General features: G+C 38.3%; 1 protein-coding gene across 1 annotated transcript; it reads right to left on the bottom strand.

The window, feature by feature from the left end:
- Positions 1-3,271: 3,271 nt before the first annotated feature.
- Positions 3,272-13,771, bottom strand: LOC145493574 (uncharacterized). Its single transcript, XM_081473069.1, has 4 exons — positions 13,667-13,771; positions 9,614-9,655; positions 7,651-7,926; positions 3,272-4,555 (listed from the first exon to the last, which is right to left on the bottom strand). The coding sequence occupies exons 1-4, from the start codon at positions 13,769-13,771 to the stop codon at positions 4,250-4,252; spliced, it is 729 nt and encodes a 242-aa protein (XP_081329195.1). The 3' UTR covers positions 3,272-4,249.

Genomic DNA, 13,771 nt, shown 5'->3' with positions numbered 1-13,771 from the left:
TGAGATAATCTTTCTCTTCCGTTGGAACAAAACATTTAGTTTGAATAAAGTCTGTATGAAATCGTCCGTGTTTAGAGAAGCGAAGGTAGCCACATCATGAGAACTAAGGTATTTAAAAAGTTATGTTTCCTAGCCTTGAGCAGGAATATTTTAAATCTCTTCACTGCTACAACGGTCTTAAGCGAATTCCATAAACTCTCGGTTGGCATAAATAGTACTGATGCTAGTGATTACAGTACTGAACGAATCGGAGCATAGGATTGTTAGAAACGTTGTCTAATTAACAGGTTTAGAGGAATAACTGCGATCACCTCTTAAATATAGCAGTGATTTTCACACGCCGATAACCTGAAAGCGTAGCGAAAATTTTTGTTGATTTATAGGTTCGTTAAAGCAGCGCATTTCGCGACAGTCTGTAACTTATGTAAACGTTTAACACAGTGATCACGCTATCGCTTTAATTATCAGGTCATGAGGGCCAAACATAAGCCACATACTTTTGAAGTTTGTTGAATTTGTTATTCTGAAGCTCTTGTGTATTCGAATCAAAAGCAGAACTTAACTCCACACACAACACGCATTTTAACCGTTGTAAAACGCTCGCGCAAAAAGTAAACTTTAACACCTAATAAATATTTGATCTACCAATAAAGCCAAACTTTGAAACAACGCGTTGAATTGTACAGTATTGCTAGAAGAACGGTTCAGCTTTTTTAATCCCCAGGTATTCGTGAAAACTGCTCAGAAAAGGGTTTCATATAAAGCTCTCAGTTTGTTTTGTTTCTTCTTGTAGGCCGAGTCACCCACTTCAAAGAGTACTGTAATCCCGCGGAATTATCACAAACTAACGGTTGCCTAGCAACTTTTAACGAATTGGTGTTTTGAAGTATGATTTTCATTAAAGCAGTTTCTTGTAAAAACGAAAGCAGAAATTGCTGATACGGGTTTTCACTTTGATCATCAAATGGCTTCTAAATTATTTCAGTGGTCAGCTGCCAGAAGAAAAGGATTTCTTCGGCTACGAGAGCCTCTAAAATGCGAAAGCCAAACAACGCATTACAATAACCAAATTTAATCGATCTTCAGCGGAAGCCTTATATGGAAATAATGTGGTTGCTAAATGAATCTCTTTCGCGAAGGTTACGTGTCGAGCAAATCGTCTAAAGACTGCCTCCTGAAAAGTGTTCCTACTATTTTCGTCGAACAATTAAGACAGCCGACGACTACTGCAATAAAATTGTCATATCTTCTTGTTATCAAAAGGACTTCCCACGTTTTACTGTAACAGGCGAGAGGTCCTTCGCAACATACACCGCGCGCGCTTAGTCATTCATTTAGCTTGAAAACTTGAGATAGGCCAGTGGCTTCATTTCAAGTTTGTCAAGTCACGCATGTTACTTTCGTCGGATTTGTTCCTCAGTCTTACAACAAGAGACCAAGATTACTATGAAGAGATCATCTCATTTATGGTGCTTTCTAAAAATTTAAATAATCGTGACTATTTTCAAGGAATTGGAATCATTTTGAAAGAACGGTAAGGGACAAGCTTTGATGACGAAGTTACGTTCGTGAATTACTGCGCACGCTCAGAAGATCTTGTTCAATCAAAAGAACGCAAAATAAAGGTTGATAGACAATACTGTGTAAACGTAACGGAATTTTCTCATACCTTCTCGTTTGGGACAACACTATCTCTTTTTCTTTCTCTCCCGCAGTTCCTGTAGCTACAAAAGGCATGTCTATTTGGCCATAACATGGGCCATTAAAGAATATTAGGATTATGACGTCATCTCTGCCGATTAATTTGCGCGCTCCTAATCAACTCAATTAGATAATCACGGTACTGTCAAATTGATAAAATGACTTCAGCTCTTTAATAACTAAGGAATTCAGGTGCGTTTTATACCTGTTTCAGGCTCTGACGTTTTGGAAGCTGTAATAGAAGTGCCGCCTTCATTGACTAGACAGTCACTACTAGAAACAAGTTTTGAAATACTGTACAGTACTACTTGCAGCCGTAGGTGTATAATAAACTCGCATATAGGCTCGAAAGTCGATAAATGATTAAAACAAACCCCATTTTTTGTCGAACAAGCTAGCGCACGTGGGCGCAACAACAATAGGAGCGCAGAATCGAGACTTAAGGCCGCCACATACTAGCCGATTTTTTGTCGGCCGACAAAATATCTTCACTGGTCGGCTAGTGTGCGGTTAATTCAGACAAGTCTGCGACAAGATCGGGGCTTGTTGGGCGATATCTGACAGTGCCAGACCTCAAAACGTCTCGTCAGGCCTTGTCGGCTAGTGTGCAGTGGACCAAGACAATTTGTCGGGGCTCGCGAGCGCCTCAGCCGACTAGGAAATGTCACGAGAGTTACGTCAGTGGAATAGGCGCCTTCTTAATTTTGGATGACTCGGCCCCAAGCCGCAACGCGGTTAGTCACGATAAAAGATCGGCTAGTGTACCGCAAGCTGATGGCCCGACAAGTCAGTGAATATACCCCAACTAAGCCTGGGGAATATCCGAGTGATATCCGTGTTGCGGAAAATATTTGAAGGATAATTAACACAATAGCCTCCACTGGGCACGTAAATATGTTCGGATATTTGTCCTTGGACATTGCCTGTTCCTGAAAGGGGTTTGCTTCTCGAAACAGATAAAGTCCGCTGGCAAATAACCGAGCATGATTTTTCCGCCAAATGGAGGGTATTGTTTATATATATCTTCAATTTCGGACTTGGCATTAGTCTTGCAAAAAGGTTGTTTGCTAGTTAACAGCTGATTCATTCTTAAGTGTGCATCATCTATTTACGATGCACGCAGGAAGTTTGGACAGTACGAAAGAAGCTAAAGAGTTCTTCAAGGAGCTGACGAGAGTGCGCTTACGGATATAGACTTTGATAGCGCGGGTTTGCTAGCTATTTTACAAGATAAGTTCTGATTTCAGTAACAAGAACTAAGATAATTTCCTAATAAAGCGAAATTTTATTGAATAGTCATAAAAAACAAGCAATCTTATAATAATAATAACAACATGAATAGATTAATCTAAGAAAGACAAAAATAAAACTTTGATAAATTTACCCACTGCAAATTACATTACCGATAATATTGTTATTATACCGAGCAAATAGACCAACCAATAAATTAGCGAAAAAAGTAATGACGAGGAAGAGCTCTATTTTACATAAAAAACCAGATAACGACTTCCTTCTTGAGATATTTATACTGACAAAACGTTGAACGAAAGTCTTTGCCAATTAAGGTCCATAGAGATTAAAAGCTGCAGAGCTCTGGCTAGCTCAATAGAAAGTGCGGAGCCTCCTAACGTTTCTTTCGAATAATATTCCAGGTATATTCCGGTGGAGTAATGTTTCCAATGATGGCGAATGCTCTACGGCTAAATGATCAAACTTGTCTCCTTAATTACTTAATATAGCAAGGTACTATTCTATTAGTGGTGTATCTCAGAGAACGGAAGACCACCAGGGCAATAGAGTTATTTTTGACTGAGTGCAGAAAACCAGAACAATCGTGACTCGCCCACACAAGTTTCCTCGCGCTACGCGTCAGCTATATGTATTTGGCTCGAGTTTTTGATTGGTTCACTAGATTGCTGTGTCCTTTGTGATTTGCCGGCAAAGTGATTATATTACTTTAGTTTTGGTCTGACGACACTCATTTAAAAACCGCTCTAAACTAACTCTTCTCTCTTCTCGTCACAACTTTGCTTTACAGTGTACAAGCATTAGAAAGAGAAATAAGTACTTGATCTTTGTTCAACCCAACATTGTAGCAACGCAGCTGTCCGTCCCATCACTAGGAGTTCAAGAAAACCACGACGGCAACGGCAACGTCGCTAAAGAAAAAATGGCTGTGCACGCGCGATATAATTATTGGTACATTTCTTTGCCGTCCTTTGCAAAACAACAACCTGCAATGACCAAATTCTGCGTTTCTAAAGAACGTGAACCACGACGGTTAATTTTTTAAATTTTTATTTCGAATTTATCGCTCTGTCCCAGATTTAGTTTCGTTATAGTTTTGACAGTGATAAACAAAGTAAATGACTTCAGAGTACCGCGAGATTCGTAGGTAAAGTATAAAATCATTTCAAACTAACGTTGTCCCCGGCGTCGCCGTCGTGGTTACTTAAACTCCCTACCATGACCCGTTTAAAAACAAGACAAAAGTCCGATTACTGTACACGTTATAGATATGTACAAACTCCTGATATCATTTCAGTCATCAGTGAACCTTGCTTGCTCTGTTCGACGTACTCTGATTGGGGAGTCGTTTACTCCAGTTCTTTGCCTTCTTCAGATCCTCTTTTTGTTCAGCCATGAGCTTCTCCAAGAAGGAATATTCTACCTCCAAGTTTTGATAACTCCAGCTCAAGTCCTCTATTCGCTGCATTATATCATAGTACCAGTGCTTCTTCAGGGAAAACTCATCTCGATGAGACCGTTGGGTTGTGAACTCTAAGGGAGGAATGCTGATTTTCTCTTTTTCCAAGTCATGTGTCGAATCTATGTCGTTGGTCGCTGTGGAATCCTGCGATTCAATGAGAGCTAGAATTATTAAATGACTAAATAAGTAAAATAAAAACTTTAATTATCAAATGTATTTAGCACTGTGGTACTAATTGGGGACACTGTAAATAAATAAACAAATATTTCAAATCTAACATAATCTAATAAGGATCCCAACTGGTGGGAGGCTGACCAGTTGGCTATTTACACAACGCCGTCAAGGAGTTGAACTCGGGGCTACCGAGAACAAATCCAGATAAAGGTAGGGTGCAGGATTAGAACCAGGGACCTCCAGATTTCAAATCCAGCCCCCTAAACAACTCGGCCATGTTGCTTGCTGTTTTATTGGTTTCATAAAAGACAATTCCCATTTGTAGCCATTCCTGAAAGTCCATCCTAAAACACCAGCCGTTTCCTGGCAACTCAGGATTTAAAAATTAAGGACTGAGGCGAATTTGTCAACTATCATTAGCTGCTAAATGCCTTCAATATGCACCATTCGTAAGACGCACCAGTCCGAATACGTGCATGTCCCGCTGTGATTGTTTACGCTGTTTTGCAATTTTGTTGGTAGTAAAACTTCGATTCCATTAACGAAAGGCTTAGTCTGTTGAAATGAGACCGTAATGACCGACACTTAAAAAAATACAAAAAAATTGCCCCATCTCATAAGTCTGGCCAACAATGAAACACCATGCGTACAGACTGTGCACTTTCTTAACCCTTTGAATACCAACTACGCATATATGCGTAATTAGTGGTCGTGCTCTTTGTACCACTTGTGACGTCATCAATTTAAATGTCATCAGATATTCTTGATAAGCTGATAGTAGTGCTAGGCTAGCCCTTTCCGCACAATGGTCAGGTTTAGATATCGACCACATTTCGACCTCGCAAATCGAAAAACAAGGTTATCAGTTTTGGTGCAAAAACGGTGGTAAAATGGCCCACAACGCCTATGATTGATCAAGGTCCATTTCTAGGCTTGGCCCGTAATTAACATCCAACTTTTCACTGCAGCCAGAAAGAGCATACAATGCAAAAGGTAGCCAGTGTAAAAGGGCAGAGAAAAACAGAAAGGAAAGGGCCAACAAACGAAATTGGCTTATACGCATGCCCGTAATTGAAGTTTTGCTCAATTTTGTACCTAATCCTCGAAAAAGCTCTTCTTTTAGCAAAAAAAAAAAGCTTTTTTAGCACAACTTAGGCTTATTTAGCGTCATGGCAGCTAAAAAACCTGACTAAACGGTTAAAAACGGTATTTTTTGGCAAAAGTTTGGTATTCAAAGGGTTAAATAAAAATTATTATGAAGCACACAGTGTAATCACGATAATCGCACATATCTGGCCCACAAAACAAGTTGAGCAGGCTGAAACATCACGTCAGGACTCAAGAACATGTTTGTCACTCTCTCGACTCGTTCCTTTTGAATTGATCAAGGAATTTAAATCTGGATGATTAATAAACACGTGATTTTATCGGTAACTTTAATTTTTGCTATCCCCTGAGTTGTTGTTTTGAAACTTTTCAGCTAAAATTTTTCAGCTAAAACGGTTATTTTAGGCCACTGCACGAATATCCTTTAGTGAACTTGACATCAGGTTTTAAAAAGTATCCTCACATACTGCGTATAGCGAGCAATTTAGCCACATCCTAAAGTTCGTTGTTTGTGATTCATCCTTTCTCTTCCCCCACTCTAAACCATTCATATTCCTGAAAGCTTGATTTTGGTCCGCTGTTGTTGAATGCTAGGTATTTTTACCTCGGTACACTACTCATCTATTAGTTCATCCACGATTTCAAGGAAAGTTTGAACATGTACATAACATGCAATTTATGACTTATCATCGTGACACGCTGATCTAAGGTATCTGTTTACACTGACTTGTGTTTTGGTTCATTATAATCATGCTGACCAGCCGCACGTAACTTTAAAGTAAGGGACACGATGTATTACGATGTCATGTACTAGTTGTGTCTCTAAGTACTGCGAAAGTTTTGTCCCAATTTTGGTTTCCGTGTTTGATATTACGTATTTCTTATGGCATTTGGCAAAATGAACAACGACAAGTCAGTCGATTAGGAACTCTGCTTCGACAAGGCGCTTTTCCTTTCATGAGCTAACTGAAAACTTCAACAAGGCGAAGTAAAACAAAACACAGTGCCTAAACTAATAATACCTTAACTCCTTACCACAATAACGCGATAACTGCTTCCAATTTATTAGACGTGAAACCGCAATAAAGCGTTCAATTGCAAATAAACGTGGCGTTGTTCTAACTTAACAAAGCGAGAAGTTAGAAGAAAGAGATTGATATAATTACCATCCAAACTTTGAGCGAATAGAACAGTGCGTGGAAAACGTCAATTCCTTCTTAGCTCAAACATCGACGGCGCGCGCGAAAAGGTTACGTGTCTCGTATTTCGTGAAAGCGCGTTGTTGTTTAGAAGGCGTGTAAGCTGAATTAACTTCTCAACATTCTCGAGATTTCAACGCCAAGCGTCGCTTTGCGTGATTAGTTCTATAAGCAAGTCAATGCATTGTTTCACAAGGGTCTCATTCAAATTGTTTTCCTTCTTTTCCTAGTCAGGGGCCCTTCTGGAAGTGCTTTCGAATGCCGTCCCCTGCAGGTCCCAAATTATCCGACCTCCTTGAATAAGGTATATGTAACTTTGATTTACCTGGCAGGCGTAAATTACTGTAATCTCAAACTAAATCGAGTGTGATGTAATAAAATATCTTTGACGATCTGAGATAATTACATGACTATCAAAGATAATTACATCTTACATGAGATACAAGATTTGCATTCGAATATATAAACTAAAGACAAAGTGAACTGCAGGATTAGAAAGCCCACGCTGACATGTCAAACCTGAAAATAACCCGAAAATGTTTACTATGCATTTTAATTGACATTCCTGACTCGAAATAACAATTGCTAAACATTTCTCTTATATTGGATCTAAATTGAAAATGTAGCCACTTTTCTGTGATTAGCCTATTTCTTTGAAGCATTTGCTTATCATTGCGGATACATCGTAATGCAAAATAAAGGAACCTAATTCTCTTAAGTTTTCTTATTATAGGAAAATTGCAACAGTCATATACTCACATAAAACGGTTTTCGTCTGTCTGCAAGACTCTCCACTTTGGACAAAATACTCTCATGATGGAAACCGCGGAGGGACTGCTGTCCGACTGGCGGGCTTGTAGACTTTCGCGGTTCAGGTGTTGAAGTCCTTGGGGTACCCTCCACTGACTTTTTTGATCCCTGGTTCAACGCTGACGTCGACAAGCTCTTCTTGGAGTTGGTTTTCTCCGGGGTGGTGTAAGAATTATTGCTCTCTTTCCGTTGAGGCGATAGGCTTGTTTGTGAGGTTGACAACTGTCAAGTAAATTGCAAGCAGCGACGTGTTATATGTTAAGCCTGGAACCTTATTCGTCTCCTTGCATTGTAACTCAAACAACATTTCTCGTTTCTCTCATTCTACTTATCGGTGTGAAAAAAAAAAAAAAAAAAAATCCCGGAAGCCTGAACCCCAAACAACTTTTCTATGGCCATTGCTCTCTCCAGCGTTTTCAACCTCTCCTAAGACCAGTAGCAAAATTCTCCTTTAAATCGAAAGAGTTACGTGTTTTTTTTCTTTATGAGGGGAAAGGAACGCAGTTTGAAGAATGATGCTTTTTATTTTTACAGCACCTCAAAAAATGACTCCGTCAATGGGCCAAAAATGGGTCCCATTTTGTGTTTCTGGGACTTAAGGCAAGATTCCCCTTGTTTTCTTTTTTTTTCCGCGGCTACAGTCTTTAAATTTCTCCGCCCATCCTCAGCTCTCAACCCTACATCTTCCAAATCCGGTATGTTATCTAGATATAAACGCAAAAAAATGTACGAAAGATCATATATTTGAACTGCGGAAAAAGATACGAAGACTGATGATTGATCATCGCAGTTATGTACACAACTTAAGCAGTTGTGCAATTAAAGCCTGAAAAAAATTCAGGCTTGAACGGAATTTAAACACATGACCTCTGCGATACCGCTGCAGTGCTCTACCAACTGAGCTATCCAGATATAAACGTAACTCATTTTTGAGCTTTTTTGAGACTTAAAAGAATCCCCAAATAGGTCCAAATAAACTGAGAGACAGTCAGAACAACTTCAGTTACACTCTGCTCCTGATTTCAAGTAATTTCGAAAAGTACATCATTGTACTCTGCATTGAGGAGTATCCTTAAGAATGGATCGCAGACTCATTTCAGTTCCTGTAGTGCTCTGGATATCTCCGGAGATTACGGATCAGAATGATAATTGAACGCTTCTGAATTTACATTTAAATGTAACAGTTAGGGGGTCTTTTCTCGCAAAAACAACGCAAAAATTGAAAATGTTCTAGATATTATACTTTCTCGGTTGAATTGCCAGCACTTTAAAAATTTACTTCGAGACTCATAACTGTACTAGGCTTTTATAAAGCTTTTTTTATTTACTAACTTTTAAGAGCATTTGGTTTTAAAAGTTTGCTGATAAGCGCTTAAATAAAGAAGAAATCCGATATATTTATGTTTTCCAAGGAATACAGGTGTTGCCTTTTGTGATTCTTTTGAACGAGAAAGTTCCCGCCGTGAGCTGTAAAACAAGCTGTTTTCAGACATAAATATTCAAAAATGCTTTAAAGGCGAGCCAAATCAGAGTTAACAACTTTGGTTTTTTTTAATTTGGCATCGGTTTGATTTGAACAAGACCAAACTTTAGAATGATTTAACTGATCACAAATCAGCAACAAGATCAGGATATATGAGAAGTCAAAATTAACCCAAAGTTCTATCAACTAACAGAAAAACAAATTTATCATAACAAATGCTATTAGGAAGCGAAAACTAAATATCCCTTCGACTCTTAGTCTCAACTTATTCTCTGTTATTTTTCGTTCTCTGAGTTTTTGACGAGAATAGAAAATATAGTTTTAATTTACAACTTAATTTTTACTTTATAGGGTGCAATTGTTAGTGTAAAAGTTACAAAGTATTTTGAGCTAAGCGAGTCTAATAGATAGTTCGCGAGAGGTTTTTACCTTTTTCGGGCTAATTTCTCTTGTGCTTCCAGCAAGCTGAATCTGTAAAACAACCGTAACACAAAAATCACATAAATATTGCCTTTATGGCCTTAGCTGATTACTATAGTGGATTTCTCCTCAAAGCGCATCTAAATAGCCGAATAATTTCTGTCTCAATGAAGACACGTACCGTCACTTTCGAAATATAGAAAGCTGGTTCTTTAGGCACAGGTCTTGGTGGTGGCATTATCGATTGGTATCGAGGATATGACGGCTTCGCCTTAACAAAATGTGAGCGATGCATTTTCAGTGGAACAGAAAATGCTTCACGTTGATTTCTCTTCGGCGACGAACCCGGTTGTTTCCGCGTGGTTGTCACTCCTTGAATTAATTTACAGCATAAATTATTCATTCAAAAGGAACCCGCAGCTTGAATGTTCGCTGTTAACCTCCTTTGTAGGTCACTGACTCATGCGTAATATCTGCGAGTGCCGCCGTTTTAACTTCACTAAGTTATGCTATACATACGAGAGACGACAACACAATAAATGATTGACATCAGTGAAGTTGGAATCTAGTTTCTTTTTCTGAAAGAGGATTTCCCGTAATCTTTTAGTTGGCTACCTGTTTTATCAACAATAATTTTATGTTTTTAATTTTGAACCAGTAGGATAGTAAATAGATACGCTCCACGACGGTTGTAGAATTTGTTGGTAGAGTCGAAAGATAGCAGTCTAAACCTGGCAACCTGATGAATTGTAAATTCCATAATTTAGAAATATTTTCTCTTTCACTTCAACGTACGTGCGATCGTGTTGTATCAGTGATAAAATATGATCTTCTCCTGATTATCCTCTCTTGGTTACCACGCATTGTACAATGTCGATAAATTCATTTCGCGTGAAAATATGTAACAAATATTCCACGACAGCTCGTTCGATATCAGTTTTTTTTTTTTTTAAAAAACTTTATCATTAGATTATGGAATTCAAGAGTTTTCACTGGCTTAGCCATCATGGTATATGAGCCATTATACCTTTCTCCAAAAATATGGTAAGCGTAGGCGCAGTTTTCTGGGGCGTTTTTATTTTATTTTAGATTTCTGTTTTGGGGGCGTCTTTAAGAAACGATTAGTTTACTCGTGCTTGCCGGATATGAGTATTGTGATGATTATCTAACGATAATCATCTCATATCCAACAGGCGCGAGTGGAATACTTGTTTTATTAAATTCGTAAATAACTTACTTAGAGCGGCGGTTTTAAAATGATTGTCGTAAAACCAAATCCAAACCAACTACTTACCAATTAGACTATTTAGCCAATCGCAAAAAGAATGAAAAACAAATCAACCAAAACCAACGTAGTTCCCTGATTACTTTCGACACTCAATTGAAAACCGCTCTAAGTGTCAGGCAATTAGTTTGGTTTTGGTTTTGGTTTTACTACGGTTTAAGATTGGCTGAGTAGTCTAATTTGTAAGTAACTGGTTCGGTTCTGGTTTAATGATAGTTGAAAACCGCTCAATTTTCTTTGCAATCATGAAATCAACTGGATGAGGTGGACATATCAGTGTGATCTAAACGAAGCGGTGAACGAAAAGGCGGGAAAAATTCTGGCGCGGGTCGCTTGCGCGGTGTTTTACTTTCCGAATTGAATGAAACTTGTGAAGAGAGCAAACGAGCCGAATTATTCCTCAAATAATCTCCTCTTAAGTAGTTTATACTCTGAAAAACTGCAGCAAAGGATTAAGGTTTATGGAAGGATTTGAAATATTCGGGAAGTTGGACGTCATATTCTTTTTACAAGTCCAACGAAGAACGATTTTCTGCACTTTATCTATGACCTCGAGAATGCCATCGTCAATTGTCAGTGGTCAATCATGCAAGCTTATGAGCTTAGAAGTGACCTAATTACTTGACGTGATGGAGACAAAAAGAAACTATCAAAAGCCCTACGAAAGGGTGAAAGAGATCTTCGGGAAAAAGAGGTCTTCGAGGAGAATCTCACAGTCAGTGGCAAATGATTGAGCCGTCATGGCGAAAGTTTACAAATTCATGGAGCCGGATTGAAAGTTTTGTTATGCTGAATGGAAAGTCTTGCCTAAACGTAAGGTAACAAGCTTTAGTGAATTCCCAGATCTGTTTTCAGTTTCCGAATAAATCTGTGCCGCTTTGTGTTCGGATATTCTGGTGAATAGAGGAGTTCACGCTCTGAGGAGCATTATGGGTAATCAGGGCAAGATTGCAAAAAAACAAAGCCGCAAAATATATAGAGGATATTACACGGTGGCGAGAAGATATGAATTTTATGTTCGAGTGGCAAGGAGCCATGGCTCCTGGTTTTTCTTCATAGTTTCATTTTCGAGAAGAAACTTTTACTGTAAATAGCGAAACCCCTTTTCTACCTTTAGTACCGTTTTCGAGTTGATTGAGCTATGCATTAGCCTACTTATCAGTGTAACGGAGATGTTATTTTTGTGGCTTGAGCGGCTAAGACTTGATTTAACCGTAAAAAAATTCCTACGCCCACAACAATCCTGCTCAAAAACGCTGGTAAACGTAGAAAAGAGGTTTCTCCGTCTACAGTATATGTTTCGTCCCCAAATGTGAAATCAGAACGGAAATATAAAGATAAACATTTGCTTTACGGTTTTGCTTCTTTGTAAATTTGCCCTGATTACCCTTAATGCTCCTTAGAGCGTGAACTCCTCTATTGTTCGATGTTTTTCTTAATTCCTCGTTCATTAGCCTTTGTTAAAAATGCCTGCAAAGTTTTACAAGAATTATTAAGCCATGTTTCCTATCAATCTCCTTGTCAGTACTTAGCTGAGTAAATTGTGACATTTCCATATATTTTTGATTTTAGAACTTTTCGAGAAATTTCTTGTCAGGACGAATTAAAATGTCAACCGGTCAATTGGGTATCCGCGATGATGAAAAGCAGCTAAAGGGCAAAAAAAATTCATTACACGACATTTTGATAAACTAAATCAATAGCATTGTGTTTACATCGTTCCTTAGGTAAATGAACTGAAATGATGTGGGAGGAATCTTGTAATGGTAGGTGAATATATTTGTCATCAATCAAACCGAATGCCATTTAAGGCAGTTTGAAATTAATAACTTGAAACATATTAGTGTTTTGTCTTAGGAAGTGCAGCTGACAATTTTACTCCCAACAGTGACTAAGTTTAATTTTTTAAAATATTCTGTACTTCATGATCATAGGAACAATATCGGTCAGTCGTCCGCGCTTTCTTTAATTAGACATCGACAAGCCAAGGGTTTTATGTTAAGATCACCATAACATGGAACTACTTCTCAATCATATTTCTCAATCATAGGTGTCATTTGAGTATTCACATGTACAGCACGGTTTCATTCACCCGTTTGACTCTGAGAGGTTACATGAACAAAAACAAAAAAGAAAAATTGGCTATGGCTTGCAAAGAGATCACGTGACACGATGACAAAAAAGATAGCCGTGAAAGCTAATAAGTTTGATGAATATCAGATCATTTTGGTTTGTCCTTCAAATTGCTTTGAGACTGAGTCACACAGTTCCTTGATCTGTGAAGAAACTTCACTTATCGACATGTGAATCACCGACTATAATATGACTAATAATTTTGAAATGTCAACAATCATTGTCTTAGTATTACTCAACAGATTTAATGACGTGCTCACACATTCTTAGAATTTTTTTTAAACCTCTTTGAACTTGTTGGTTGAAATAAAGTTTTGTCATTCTCACGGCGACCGGCCTTCATGCTTTTAGGACTTTTTAAGACTAGAACTACCATTTATAACGAGGCCATTGTAGAGTTTTTCTTTCAGTGATTCACACCGTTACATGGATGGTTAATAAGAAAGTGTTTACAGTGAAGCATCTGTGACCGTTATAAACCCCGTGAAAACTTGCAAAACCTTTGCTGAGTTTATTCGTTTCATTTATTTTTCAGTAGAGCCTATGAACTAGGTTATAGATTAAAGAGATCTTTTTAAGAGTTACTTTGACGGTTAAATTATCTATGTTTAGTGGGTTATTGATGTTATTTCGATGTACTGTACCTCATTTTCAAACTGTCCATCGCTAGCTGCTGCAACATCAAAATCCACACTTGCTTGTGTGCTATCGTGAGACGTGTTACTCTCAAAGTCAGTTTGTTGAACCAT

Source organism: Orbicella franksi, chromosome 7 (assembly GCF_964199315.1).
Source record: "Orbicella franksi chromosome 7, jaOrbFran1.1, whole genome shotgun sequence".
Lineage (NCBI taxonomy): Eukaryota > Metazoa > Cnidaria > Anthozoa > Scleractinia > Merulinidae > Orbicella > Orbicella franksi.
This window is presented reverse-complemented; position numbering and strand designations above follow the sequence as displayed.